Source organism: Athene cunicularia, assembly GCF_003259725.1.
Source record: "Athene cunicularia isolate RWA chromosome 2 unlocalized genomic scaffold, athCun1 chr2_part1, whole genome shotgun sequence".
In the NCBI taxonomy this organism is placed as follows: Eukaryota; Metazoa; Chordata; class Aves; order Strigiformes; family Strigidae; genus Athene; species Athene cunicularia.
Window position 1 is genome coordinate 26,511,862 of NW_020799095.1, and position 15,690 is coordinate 26,527,551.

At 40.3% G+C, this 15,690-nt stretch overlaps 1 protein-coding gene across 5 annotated transcripts in view; it reads right to left on the reverse strand.

The window, feature by feature from the left end:
• Positions 1–14,843, reverse strand: part of PPP1R9A (protein phosphatase 1 regulatory subunit 9A) — a 147,546-nt gene extending 132,703 nt beyond the window's left edge. For all 5 annotated transcript variants that reach the window (XM_026843254.1, XM_026843253.1, XM_026843252.1 and 2 more), the window contains exon 1: positions 13,163–14,843. In XM_026843254.1, coding sequence (XP_026699055.1) covers positions 13,163–14,623 — 1,461 coding nt within the window. In that variant the 5' untranslated portion in view covers positions 14,624–14,843. The remainder of the gene's footprint in view (positions 1–13,162) is intronic.
• Positions 14,844–15,690: the final 847 nt, after the last annotated feature.

Below are 15,690 nucleotides of genomic sequence, written 5' to 3' on the forward strand. Positions count from 1 at the left end.
TCTACAAGGGGGATGAGGGACAGTCCTCCTTTTCTTCTGCTGCTGGTGTTTTTTTCAGATAGTGAAACAAAAGATAAAATTTTGACCTTCACTTTCAAAGTAATCCAAGCCAGTCATTAAAAGACAACTATTATTCAGCAAGTCACCAAGTGATGTTGTATCTTGGAATTCCAGTGCTAATAAAAGACAAAGAATTTGTTCTAGTATTTCATGATTATAGTACCACTCTTGTTTAAAAGAGAACAAAAAATACCTTATACCAGAGAGCAGTCACGCCATGCTTGCCCTTAATAAAAATTTTTACTACACACTCCTGGCAGGTTTACCTTGTACTACAAAAATTCTTGTGGCTAAAGCAAGCCCCATACATGATAAACATAATGTTTCTAAGAGTAAGAATAAATTACAGAGTTTTTAAGACTTAAAAAATTTGTCTTTCAAAGCCTTTTGTGAATTACCACTAGAGTATTTGCTATTCAAGTAGCTGCATACACAAATAAGTTTGTTCTTTTAATTCTTACTTTTCTAGGTGTACAAGTGTATCTTCTAAAAAGGGGTGGCCAGATGAAGCATGGTCCAGAGAAGATGCTTCCTCTCCTCTCAGGTGTTAGCCACAGTTTTAAGGAAAACTGTGATGGAACATATGGCACATCTAAATTTTGTTGTCTTGCACAATAAAGAAGCAAGCTATCAAAAGCAAAGAGTGAGATCAGATAGAAACATCTGCCTGCCCTACAGCTTCTTGGAGTCATAAAATGCTTCAGGTGCAGCACTACCACGTACCACCTGCATTGGCTTATGAAAGTTGGGGCAGGACCCAGCCAGGCAGGGTGCTGAGGAGGCTCTGACTCAGCCTGCCCTCCCACCCCATCACCTGGCTGGGGTAGGAGACCCCCACTGCTCCATCATGGTCCTCATCACTGTGCTGTTGGAAGCTAAATCCAGCTTTCTCAAGCTCAGAAATGTGTAGTTCTTAACAGCATGGATTAACTACACGGGTTCTCCAGGGCTTAGAAACACAAGTGACCCTCTGGACTAGAAAAAGAAAATAAGTAACATAAATCATATATGGGCACAAGAGGCTTGCTTTAACAGATTCACTTTTAAGCCAAATGAGTGAAGAACAATTTACTTTATACTACTCGCTGTCTTTGAGCTTCAATACCTTCATTCAAAGTACTACTCAAAAAACTCCCCACTAATCTCTCTCATGTCTTATAAATCGCTATTGGTCATCTTCAGTCATATGCACTGCCTTCTCTCTGGGAGTCCTGGATCTTTATAAAAATCACCAAAATGCCTCTCCATCATTATCAGAAGGATTTAATAGATAAACTAGACAATGCCAGCAGCTTGGTACATTTTATGAAGTAATTTTAAGATTGTACTGAAGGTGTACAGCACAGTGCAAAATTATTTACCAGTCTGACCACAGATTTTAAGTATTCAGCCTCAACCGAGTGCTCAGCTTCACGTTCCTGTTACAACCAAGGCTTACTCTGCTGCAGGACAGCAACAGCCATACAGACTTTAGCTACTGCTATATGCAGTATATAACGTTAGTGGGCTTTGCCTCTGCTGCAAATGAATATACCTCAACAGTTTCCTTTTAGTATAGGCTGGTTTTAATTTCTCCTCTTAATCATAAATATTTAACTAATGATAGCTGCTTAAACACTTCCTGATATTTTTTTTCATTTTTAAATATTACTTATAAAGTTAGGTCAATCTGCTCATACTATAATACAACAAAGTATATCCAAAAAAACCTTAAAATCCTTTCTTAACTATTTTGATTGACAGTGGTGGGTCTAGGTTCTCATTAACAGGAAACATTAAAATGCTACTATCAGTCTGTAAACAAAACATAACTATCTGTAATCACGGGTAAAAACTGAAGATGTATTCAATGAGCTCTTGTTAAAGTATTCATATATATTTCAACATTAACTAGTACAATCAGAAAAAACCTACTGGAGCTGCTGTACCACCTTTGGATTTGCAAAACCATGCGCTCTTATAATTTGATAAATTATGTGAGAGGTCACGTAGTTATGTTTTACAAATAATAAAATTAAAATAATTTGTTTTGGATGCAACTTAGCTGCTTCCTTTGCCAAAGTTCACTACCAGGAAAATAATTTTCTTCTGATTTAAATGAAGCCATAGAAACACAGAACGGTTGAAGTCATCTGGTCCAAACCCCCTGCTCAAGCAGGACCACCTAGAACTGGTTGCCCAGGACCATTGTCCAGACAGCTTTTGATATCTCTAAGAATGGAGTCTCCAAAAGCTCTCTGGGCAACCTGTGCCATTGCTCAGTCACCATCACAGAGAAAAATTGTTTCCTGATGTTCAGAGGGAACCTCCTGTATTTCAGTTGGTTCCTATTGTCTCTGTCACTGAGCATTCCTGGAAAGAGCTTGACTCCATGTTCTTTGCACTCTCTCTTCAGGTATTTATACACATCAATAACATTGCCCTTGAGCCTTCTCTTCTCTAGGTTAAATAGTTCCAGTTCCCTCAGCTCTTCCTCATAGGAGAGCATAGGGGGAATGCCAAGCACAAATACAGGCTGAGTGGAGAATGGATTGAGAAGCAGCCCTGTAGAGGACTTAGGGTGTTCACTGTTAAGAAGCTCAACATGACCTGGCAATGTACATTTGCAGCCCAGAAAGCCAACCATATCCCAGCCTGCATCAAAAGAAGTGTGACCAGGAGGTCAAGGGAAGCAATTCTCCTGCTCTACTCCACTCTTGTGAGACCCCACCTGGAGTGTTGTGTTCAGCTCTGGGGCCCCCAACACAAGAAGGACATGGAGCTGTTGGAGCGAGTCCAGAGAAGGGCCACAAAGATGATTAAGGGGCTGAAGCACCCCCCCTGTAAGAACAGGCTGAGAGAGTCAGGGTCATTCAGCCTGCAGAAGAGAAGGCTCTGGAAACACATTATAACAACCTTCCAGTATCTTAGAGAGGCCTACAAGGAAGCTGGAGAGGGACTTTTTACAAGGACATCTTGTGATAGGCTTTATCCTGGAAGAGGGCAGATTTAGATTAGATGTAAGGAAGAAGCTCCTCACTGTGAGGGTGGTGAGACACTGGCACAGGTTGCCCAGAGAAGCTGTGGCTGCCCCCTCCCTGGCAGTGTTCAAGGCCAGGTTGGACGGGGCTTTGAGCAACCAGGTCTAGTGGAAGGTGTCCCTGCCCATGGCAGGGGAGTTGGAACTAGATGATCCTTAAGGTCCCTTCCAACCCAAATCATTCTATGATTCTATGCTTCAGACCCTTCATCATCTTTAGGTGCTTTCACTGCATTCTCTCCAGTCTTGTACTGGGGAGCGCAGAACAGGACCCAGAACTCCAGCTATGGCCTCACCAGCACTGAGCAGAGGGTAAGGATCACCTTCCTCAACTGGCCTGGCAACAGTCTTAATGCAGCCCAGGATACCATCAGCCTTCTGTGCTACAAAGGCACATTGCTGGCTCATGTTCAACTTGGTGTTCTCTAGGACCCAAGAACCCTTTCTGCAAAGTCACTTTCCAGTCAGGTGGCCCCCAGCATATACTTGTGCATGGGACTTTTTCTCCTGATGCAGGACTCTCCCTGTTCAACTTCATGAGGTTCCCATCTGCTCACTTCTCTGTTCAGCCAGTTATCAATCCACCTCACTGCCTGCTCATCCAGCCCCTATTTCATCAGCTTCTCTACGAGGATGTTATGTCTAAAGCTTCCCTGAAATGAGTGTAGACAAGATCCATTGCTCTCCCCTCATCTATCAAGACAGTCATTTCATTGTAGAAGTTTATGAGGTTGGTCAAGCATAACTTCTCCTTTTTAACAACCAAAATTTACTGGTAATGACTACCATGCACTTGTAGTAAACCACAGTAAGTCTTAGCAATTATTTTGGATCTAGAACTGTTAAGGCTGGAAGTTGTTTTACTGGCCATACAGAGAGAAGGTGAAAAAGAAACAAAAAACCCCCACCCCTCTGTTTAATGGTATTTCCCTCTCCTCATCTAAAATACCAACATGAAAGAAACGTGCAAAACAACAAGAAGGTAATTTTTAGTCAATTTACCAGATTAATAGAGGGGAGATAAAACTGAGCAACTACATCACAGAAAAAGGCTGGGCAAAGAGGAATGAAGAGCTACATAGTCTGGTAGTCTCAGGCTCACAAACACCATACTGAAACATTCTCATTTGCATTAGTACGCTGTGCCACACTTCTAAGTTACCAGCTTTTTCAAGCTCTCTAAATCTCTAGATTTGTTAGTTCTGTTTTCCCCTTGTGAAAAAAAAAAAAAAAAAGAAAGAAAAGAAAAGAACAGTATTAAAATATTCTGAGTATTCTGTTTATTATTCAGTCCATGCAAAATAAAATCTACTGGACAATAACCCAAGTCTACATTAATGAACAGGTATCTTTGGACTTCTAAGGCAGCAAAGCTAACAGGTAAGTATTTAAATATGTCAGAATCTACATATATACAGAATCTAATACGTGAAGAGTCCATCTTAAAGATGACTGCAAGCTTATAAAGATGTGAAGATTATTACAAACTGGATAAAACTTTGGGATGTTTTTTTATCATAAGGCCATGATCTAGATGAATTAGACGTGAGTTTGATACCCTGACTTTTAAAAGCCTCTCTAGCTTATTGCTTTTAAACAAATAATGTGAGTAGTAAATTTGAAATACAGGTATTTGATAAAATAAAAAGCCCTAGGTCTACACGCAACATAGTCTGAATATTAAAAGATATCCTTTCAATGTGAACCAGCATCTTATGCCCTTGAGATTACACACCGAATACTAAGGCAGATGGAAACCAGAGAGAGAAACATAAAAAGTTACAGATGTGTGTACACTAAGAAGTGCAGCTGTATATGTAATAATGCAAGGCAAACGGGTTTCAGAGATAAATTCTGCATTCACACTTTCCACTTACTTTTATCATATGGAAATACTCGAGTGATCTGACAGGTTGTCTGAATCAACTCTGAGTAAAATTAACTTCTGCTCTCACTAGAATACTTTCTATATAAAAAAAAAAAAAGGACACCACAGAATAATAGCTATCACTTTTCATCATTTACTTACAGGAACATCATGTACTTTTTAAATAGATTATTTGTGGTCTGAATTTTTGGTTCAACAGTGCTGAAGGAAATTCCAAACCTTAACAGAATTAACAGACACCATTAGACAACACAGTAGTCTATTAGGAACATAGGAAAAGAGTGCCTGCTACTACAATTCTTTTATCTTAGTTGGAAAATTATCAGTTCCACCTTACAAGTGGAACGCTGCCCTTTAGCCTTCAGGTGCTTTTTCCTTATGAATATACCAGGGATGCAATTATGTGAATATACCAGAGATGCAATTATGCTCTTTTTCAGACTTTTTTATCCCTCACTGAGCAAGATAAATTTCTCAAGCCCCATCTGATGATAGAATTAACCAAGAAAAAGCCAGACAAGAGCAGCAAGTTGCAGCAGCTCTTCCTGAAAACTCACTTGCCTTGAGCAGAATCCACCAGACATGTTCCAGATGAAGTCTCCTTAGTGAGTTATAAAATGACACTCACAATTCCCTACTGCTACCAAAATATTTTGCTTCATGTATCTAGAATGCCATTTACCTTCCTCACAGCTGCATTGCACCGTGGGTTACTGCTGTCATTCTGTGTGAGCGAGTCAGAGTGGCTTTCTCTTTTGCTGTTATCTCCTACAAATGAATCACCAGTTTACGGTGAAGTTTTTAGCTCATAAACCCATTCCCACTACTCAAGTTCTCCCAGTCACCCGTATTTTACTGTAATCCTATGCAATGATAAGGCTTCCCCACTCTCCTCCAAGAGCAAGCATCATTAGTGTGCTCCAACATTCTGAGACAGAACTACTGAAATTTTTAACAAGGTCTTCTATCTTATCAAAGGCAGATACTAATTTAGTCTGACATATGCTACTTCTCATAAATCCATTTACAGGCATTCCACTTTTCCATTTGTCTCTCTGCCTTTGACTCTTTTAAATTTTCCTATTGCTTTGGCACAGGAAAAAAAAATTAAAAAAAGAAATTCAAGCTACCAGAATCACCTCTTCTCTACTTTCTGAAAAACAGCTACTGCATTTGGTCTTCACTAAATACCATTTCTATTTTGATAGTGTTCTGTTTTGAAATATTTGCTACAAGACTTTATAAAACAACTTCTTTCACCCAACCCCCTACAAACCTGAGCAGTAGGAACTTCTAGGCTTCATCTTCATTTCACTGTAAGAATTTCCACTGTAAGGGTTTCCACATGTATACTTTTATTTCACTCTTAATCCTGATTCCATGTTCAACATGACCAACTGCGCCAAAATGAAGACAAAATATTAATATAAACTGGGGATGACAGCTCTGATCATAACTTCATGCTCACTGCATAACACCCAGCTTCCTTTCTTGTTTCATTTTTAATGAATAAATCGCTTTTTACTCCTTGGATTATTTTCCTTTACAAGGTCAAACTCAGCTTGACTCCTGGCAACATCTTATTCACACTTAAGACATCTGAACTCTATGATGGTCTTCATTTCTTAAACCAACCACTTCTGCCACTCCTTGCAAGTTCTTGGCTAGCTTCTGATATTCTCTTTGGCAGGCTTTTCTTCTGATTAGGTCTGCAATTATTCTGCTTGTGTATTCTGCTTTTTCTTGGGATGCAAATCCTATGCACTTTTTCTAATTCTGAAGCAAAGAGGTTCCAAGAACCCCACTGTTAGCTCCCTTTACTCTTTGGTTCAACTAATTTCAAACCATTTCCCTACAGTTTCTCAGTCTGCATTTTTTAAGTTCAAAACCTTTAAGTGGAAACCCCTTTCAAACTAAACTGCATAAATCTCTGATGCCAATTATTCAGTCTAAACTTGGTTTCTACAAACTGCTCTTCTAGAATGTCCTCAATGCTTATAAACCCCAGTTTAAAGCCACGTTATTTCTTTTTATTTCAATAACTGTGTGTGAACATTGCATCCAGGAATAACGGGTCCCTAGAATTAGTAGTGAAATTATGACCTATACAAGAGTTCAAGTCTCCACAGCATATAGTGGCAGGCCATCTTGCGTACTCCAGTAACTCCATGTATACTTAATACAGGAAAACTCTTTTGCACCTGAAATTGCTGTAATTATATCCAGTGAAAGTATAGAGTTCCAACTCAATAATACACTTCACATGTGAGATAACCACGCAGAACACACTGATCTTTAATAGTCCAAACAGCAAACTGTTCTGGAATGCTTTATCCATTACTGTTCTTTATCAGAGAGCATCCAGTCTTTGAATCCTCAATATTTCCTTCTTGTTCCTTTCCCTGACAAATATATAGAAAAAGTTCTGCCTTCCATAGCAAGATCTTTCATAACAAATGTAACTGAAATAAAAGATCAGGTCCCAGAAACTCTTTATATCCTATCACAAGAACAAAGAACCTGGTTTTACATAATTTTTACAAATAACCAAAGTCGGTAAGTACCCCAACCCTTGCAGTACAACATTTTATTACTACTTAAGTCTGTAGAATTCTCCATACTTCACAATACCTGCAAAAAGTATAAGGTCATTTTATGTAGCAGAATACATACATTTTAAGCAAATCAAGCAATAGCTCAGTATGTCAAACTGCTTTACAAGTTGAGATTAATGGAATTAATTACCAATTTGGTGCCCATTTTACAGAATTAAAATACCAGCATAAAGCTTCAGTGATTTATCCAACATTACAGGAGACAGAGTCTAAACCTAATTCATAACTAGTTTCATGCTTTAGTCAAAACTACAATCTACTCTGTAAACAAAGTATGGACACAAGAGCTGGAGCAGAGAATGAAATTTAAGGAAAGGAAAACAGTGATTTCAGAAGCTACACATCTTGTTTTATCTGTAAGGTTTTTTAATTAATCTATTCAAAAGTGGATGAATTTCTCAGATTCTGTAATAATCTCAAATGTAATATAGCCTCAGGATCTTTCTGCAAGTCCCACCTTCCACATCTGCCTTCAGCAACTATCCTAATCCCCATTGGCACTACTTTTTTTATAGAATCATACGCTCACTGAGGTTGGAGGGGAGAGCTGGAGGTCATTTAAATCCATCTCCATATTCACTTAAGTAAAACACGAACAGAAGCAGTGGCAAGTTTGGAGCCAGGGACTGTACAGTGCTTGTGGATGGGTAACCTTCACTTACAATTTCTATGATCCAAAAGAGTTCATCAACATTTTAACAACAGGTAAATACCATAGCAAACACTGAATCAGGCAAAGAAATATTTTCTTTTTCAATACTAAAACTTGAAAGTGTTTCCAACATACTTTATTTTGATGCTTACCAAAGAATAATCAATATTTTAGGGAGTAAAAATTTCCAAAGTAGTGTCAGATTGTTTCAGATTTTCTTTACCACTAATTACATTCCTGAATGTATTTTAGTGAAAGAAATGAGAAATAACTAAGACTTGCTCTTTGAACTGAATTTTAATAGGAAAAATCACCCTACAATTCATAAAAAATTTCAAAACAACTGTTAAATACAAATGTCACTTATATTTTACACTAAACTAGAGTCACAGCACTTCTTGCAAAACCACAAATTCCAATTCCTGAAGACCATCTGAACAAAACACAATCTGGAAAACTGAAGTGTTGTAGAGTATAAGATTCAGTCATACTGGGCACTAGTGATCATAATCCCTTCATATGGAATTAGCTGAAGCATGGAAGAGCCATTTGCTATATCCCTTCTGGTCATGTTACCCTCTCTCCCATCGACCCCAAAACTCAGAGAGGTCCCTTCACCACCACTGCGCCCTAAGGAAGCTTTACGGAACCCTGAAAACTGCAGCAGCAGCTAGACCTAAAACCCCTCGCTGCACCACAAGTGACCTGCTGTGTGCCATATGGTCACATACTACCCAACCCTCCTCAACCCCTTAGCTTAGTCAGGGGAGCAGAAGGTTGCAAAAGGAGGCTCAGCAGGAGACACCAATTGCTGCTAACAGCTTTAAATAGTTTAATATGTACCTAGAGCCAGAAACAGGGCACTAACTCAAGATGCAGCCATCAGGTATCAAGACACCAGATATTCTGGACTTGGAGAGAGGAGATGAGGTGAATGTTACTCTTCCATCCTAATTTTATCCAGTATGGAAGAAACATGTCTCAAAAAGGACTGTGATTTGAACAATGAATACATTTCCATTTGCTAGGGTGTGGAAAGCCACGAGCTAACAAATTTTGCAGTACTGACAAACTTTGTCCAATTAGCCCACAATGTTTGGGAAGCGGCATATAACCCAACCTTCAGGAAACCCTGCAAAACTCGACCAAAGGTCAATAAATCACCAAGTTTCTGCTTTTTTTGTGTAGAAAAGCATCCCCAGCAAAACCAGGGTATTTTTTTTCCTCACCACATTTCCTTAACCTCTATATCTCCTATGCTTGCCTTGGAGAGTTTCGGTTCTGTCCCTGAGCAGAAACACAATACCTTAACACAAGAACGGTGCTGGTGAAGGCCCCTATATCACTATATAAACACTCATATCAGCTGCTGTATCAATGTGCACATCCCTTGTTTAGTAATGCACTCATGCCCACTGCCCCTAACAGCACAAACTCTTGGGCCCTTTTATGCTATTTTTTATTGAACGGCACCAAGCTGACTTAAGCTCCCACAGACGCCCACAACTGCTCACATCAGCGATGCCACACTCCAAATACCTAGAAACTCTCCAAGCCTGCAATGGTCCCTGGGCAGCCACCTACTCCTAAAGGGACTTTCAACAGAGATGAGATCAGCAAACATATCCCATAATCCTAGAGCAGAGTAAATGGCCCATGGAGCATGGGATCTGTGATAGCGAAATTACAGACTGTAACGGAGTAGAATTTCCTGCATACTCTGACTCGAGTCTTTCTCTTTATAGCGAGTTTCTCAATAACTGGGTCTTTTTCCTGCTTGGGAGGTGAGCATAATTCAATCTTTATCAGTTTGATGAGTAAGATTTTATTTATTCATCCCTCCACCTATACTTCACTACATCTCATAATCCACAGCATTTCCCCTAAAGGGACAGAAAGGATTCCCCTTGGTGATAAGTGAAATCTCTTTGCTCTTCAGTCTCAGCAGTCTTGCCATTAACTTCTTACACGTCTACCTGAAAAATCCCTTGGAAAAAAAAGTTCAAAGATGTTTATCTAAACCTGTTGAGACCTTCAAGTAACAACTTTATGGCAATAACTACCCACTCATTTCACAGGTTACACATTCAAATGCCAATTTTGTTAATTATTTCAGAGTTCACCTGTAGGAGGAGAATGGATGTACGATACTATGAAATCAGTGCTAAGCATCTAGAGTTTGGGTTGAGCTTTTCACACCACTATCTTGCAGCTAAGTACAAATTTCTTAATTTTAAAAGACGAATCAGTTTTCAACAGTTCAGAAAACATTCCTGCATTGCTTTGTATTTTCCTGTCAGTTATGCTATGCATGAGATGACATTCAGGAAAGTATTAACGAAACTAATTATGCCCACTAACACACAAAATTGCCTAGGTCAGAAAAAAATCTTACATAGTTGCTGTCTATTCAGCTAGCAAGCATCATTCCCACGTAACAGGTGGGTACAGGGAGCAATCAGGTAAATTCATCCGCTAGCACTGTGCAAGGTGACAGAACGCAAGTCCCCCTTGCCCTCTGTGCTGCTCTCTGATACCCACCTGCTGGGCAAAAACCGCTTGCCAGAGCCAGTTCACAACCTCTGAGCAGTGTGCTGAACTGGCAGTGCTGTCAGAGAGGCAGCACAGGACCCCAGAGATCTGCAAGCCTCCGAGGACCCACCGGGGGATTCTCCAGCTGCCCTTCCTGTGTCCCCTGCCTGCAGCAGCATGGCCAGGCAGTGACCCGACGCCACTGGCAGCTTGCCCAGGCTTAGGCTGCTTGACACCACCGAGGGAATTATAGTGCGCAGCGAAGAAAAGTGAGGAAGGCTCGAGAAGCAGCTTTTAATCTTCCACACCTCTCACTGCACTTCGTCCTCCTCGTGCAAGCCTTCCACACGGTCCCACTTCTGTTTCCTCATGTGACTAACAGATTGCATGCACTGGAGGCACACGGGACAAAAAGCAGGGGATCTCCCAAACTTCCCAATCCCTCCTACGCTGTCCTCTCTCAATGCAGCTTTTCTTCTCGTTTCTTCCTATCTACAATAAAGATGCTAAAATAATTAAAGCAAAGATTCTTTTGCTTTGGATAATCTTGTTAAGAGTGCTTTATGCTTAAAACCATGACAAATGTACTCTTTTATTATTTACACAAATGACTTTTAGAGCATTTTCCTGATGGACCATTATTATTACTTGATAATATGTAATCTGAAATGAACACAGCATGAAAAACGTGAGAAGGAAAGAAAAATTTATAACTAAATAATTGAGAAAATACTCTTGTAGTACTTGGCATGACAGCATGATTCAGAGAAATGACAGCAGTATTCTGAAGTAAGGATGTTTCTGTTGTGAAAGAGCCAACAGTGACAGCAGAAGAATCTGAACATCTCAAGAATAAAATCAGTGGGGTCACTTCCTGGATTTTTATCTGTTGGAACCATAATAAATATGACAAAGCAAACCTCTGCACATAATCTGCACATCATCTTTCAGAAGAGAGAACACCATCTTGTCTCTCCGTTATAGCCTGCAGGGGAAGAAGGTGGGGGGGACCACTTCCATAATCCTTTGTAATAAAACTTTACTTCATGTCAAGAAAATTTTTTAAAAACCAGTTATCTTAATTATGGGAACAAACTAGAGGGAGCACAAACACTGTTAGAATTTTTGGTCCATGACGCAAGCCTGAATAAAATACTACCAAAACAACATTTTAAAAAATCCATGCTCTTGGCTTCGGATATTTTCTTTCAGTGTAAAAAATGGTCTTTTTGAAGCATGAAGAACACAAGGCCATTCCCCTCCCTTCACCCCAATAAACAGATGTGAAAACCTGGTTCCTTCATTCAGATGAAAATTTCCTAATACAGATACATATCTTACCCTAACTTAAACCACAGGTGGTACAAATGCAGATTTGCCTTACTTCAAGTTTGATAGTTAAACTTCTGCTTATTGATGTTGGTAATTTTCATTGCTAAAATCATACAATGAAAATGCAGTCAATTTCAATTACATTTTTTTAATTTAAAAATGTTTAGATTTCAAGTGCTCCACGACATATGGCTGTTTCAAGAGCCATTTCTGGAAAAATGACTATGCTTCTGAATTGCCCATTTGAGACCACATGCACTAAAACCAACTTGAAAGTAAAATATTTTTACACTTAATCCTGAGACTCAGCAGTGAAAAGACAGTACAACAAAACATGACTAGTTATTCCTTCCTGATCTGAAAGTACTTGAAACAACATTCTTAGCTGTAATTTCAAGGTACTTACAGAGTAAACCAAAAGGCATTGCAAAAAAAGCCACCCTTCATTAGGTATTTCAATCAATTGACTTCTGCCTTTCCGTAGCACTAAGATACACTAGATACACATATATTGCTTTAAAGTTTTAAAAAAGTGACCATGCTACTAGAAAAGATACTAATTCAGATGCAGAATATTAACTCCCCTACCAGTGAGACAGAATCACATTATATTTCATGGCAGTTTAAAATACCACAACTTTAAAGAACATCTGATGACAGCTGAAGAAAAGCCATTCAATCTCAAGAAGCTGTGATTTCAAATGAAAAAAAGCAAGCAACACAAGGCCACCAAATAACCACTTCTACATCTCACCATGTGATTACAGTTCAACCATATAAATCAAAACATGCATGTTAAAATTCTCAAACTTCACAGACCCAGCTGTCATTCCCAATTTCTGCTGGCTTAGTCAGCCATCAAATAGTCCAGGAAATGACACAAGCTCAAAGCTCAGCTTCCTTACTTCATTTAAGATTACACTTGCTGGCTGACTGTAATAAAAACGTGTATCAAAAGATCCTCTGCGATCTTTTCAGAGCCCAGATCAGCTGTCAAAATCTACCTCAAATAAAGCTGCATTTGAAAGCAAACCAAACTGCAGAAAAAGAACGGGAAACTTTACCTTGATTGGAGCACGGCTAAACTGTATTTTTCTGTTGGCTGGTATTTCATCTTCATCTGGCAATCCATTAATTTCAGAATATTCCATATCAGGTTCATAACAGTTATTCTCGTCACTGTCATCCTGATCATCCTGTTCTGTACCTGTCTCTCCCCAGTCAGAATTATATCTCGATCGTACCCGATACACATTGTAGTCAGAGTGCATGTACACATGGGAACTCTGAAAATTATTCACATCTTCATGCACTTCTTTTTCACTTGCCTCATCATAATGGGACTCAGTAGCATCTGAAACAGCATCTGTGGCAAAATCACCACCTGAAGCTACATTTCTTGGTAATCCTGCAGCTTCAGGTCTATCAAAGACAGCCTCTGAAAGTTCCAACTGTTCCTTTTGTTGCAACAAACCTTCTGTCTCTATTTTTGACCTACTCCTCACACAGCTGTCCACAGATTTTTCGCTGTCAAGCACGCTGACCAAATCCTGTTGACTCACTGCAGAGCCCTCAGCAGAAGCAGCCTCTGTACTCTTCTTTATTTCTTCAGTTGTTGTTGAACCTGCCGCAGTGCCTGTGGATGTCTTCTGTCTTGGTGTTGAAGGCGCACTATTCTGCTGAGAGTTCTCAACAGACATCATGCCTGTACTCTGTTTGGCTGGGGGAGACCACGTGCTGGCATCTTTCAAAGGACTGAAACCCTCAAGGTTTGCAACCGGGGAAGAGATATTTGCAACAGTAGATGAAAGGTTTAACGGATAGTGACCAGTTACAGAGTACTCTTCGTTGTTTTCCGACTTTTCTACAACAATTACATTGTGTGAGTCAGTGTTTTCAAAAACTGCGCTGAGCTGACTCACAGTTGGAGAGACAGTCTCTGTCCTTGGGCTAAGACTGTCCAGTGAATCGGTGCTGCCCCTGTGAGACTTCGAGCTGCACCACTCATCCGGAAGCTCATTGGAAACGACTTTCTCTTTCTTTGGGGAATAGCGATTGGAATGTCCCGTTTCATGAGCATTTCGCTCAAACATCTTCCGAGTTTCAGTAAACTTAGAATAGGAAGGACCATCGTGGATAGTATCAAATCTACTAATCCTTTCTGAGACGGATGATTCCAACTTCACAATTGAACCATCTGCTTTTTCTACAAATTCTTTGGGCCTAATTCGCCTCTGAGGTGATGGAGGGCCACCCTTCCCCCTGGTTTTAGGGGTAACTCCAGCACTTTCAGTGGGCTCCATGCCCATCTGCATAAATAAGTTCTTAATCCTATTGACATTTGAGCCATATTTCCTTCCCCTGCTCTGCGAGGCCTCTCCTTCCTCTTTCGCTTTTTGGTCTCCATCTGATTTCGGTTTGTCAAAGGTGCTTTTCAGCGCCTGGAACTCAGTTCTGTAAGCGTTCCTGTGAGGAGAGGCACTTCGGAGGGTTGATCTTTCTCCTGAAGACTCCGTTTTCATCATGTTTACTCCAGGAGCGCAAAACCAGCTTACATAGTTTCTGCAGCACCACTCTCAGCAGTCTGTCACAGCTGAGATTCTGCTTGAGGAGTGTTTTTCTCAGGGAGCACTGCCCTTCAGCAGGGCCATATTCGACGGAAGATCTGGAGGCAAATATCTAAACACATGCGGTCAATTCTGACAAAGCAGCACGACCAAGGACTCTCAAGAACAACGGCTGATATAACCTGCAATAGAAAGGAGGGTTTTCTGAATCATGTCAGGTACTTGTACTTCTTTAAACCTAAGCCACAATTTCCATTTACCTGTATTTGACATGTTTACAAAAAAAATGGTTAAGAAAAAAATACAACCTAATACTAAACAGACACATTAAAACTTGTCATTACAAACTTCTTCAAATTGATTGCTGCACAATTTGCAACCTATATCATTCCATAGTAGAAGAATGGCTTATTGCATCTCACCATTCACAAAGTATTGTATCATGTCACATACATGCATGCAAAGGAAAGGCAATGTGAAAAGAAAAATAGCACTACTTCTGTGTTCTTATTCAACTTTACCAAAAAATATAACAAAAATACCCCCAAATCAAACCTCTGAGTTACTTCGATCTAGCTACAAAGTAATTCATGCAAACACGAGGGTTCTGCTTCCCTGAGGCACTGCAAGACAACCCTTGCTCTCTCAAGCTAATCGTAATGGTAGAAATACCATCAAATGTAATACACTGAGAAAGGCAAATTAAACAGCAGCTTGAGGGAATAAGAAAGAGGCACCCAAAGTTAACATCCGCAGCTGACACGATAAAGAAAGTGAAATCCAGTTAGAGAAAGTTGCCCCTTGCCACGAGCAACGGGTTTAGCACCTGGAAGCGCTTGGAGATGCCCGAGGAGGAGCTGCAGAAACGGAGCCAGGGGCTGGATCTGCGCCCACTCCCCGGCCCGGGGGGCTCGCAGGGGCCGCTGTACCGGAGCAACGGAGCCCCCCGGCCCCGCCAAGGGCAGCGCAGGGCTCGCCGAGAGGCGAACCCCTCTCCCTTCCTGTCCCTACCTCCTCCTCCCCAG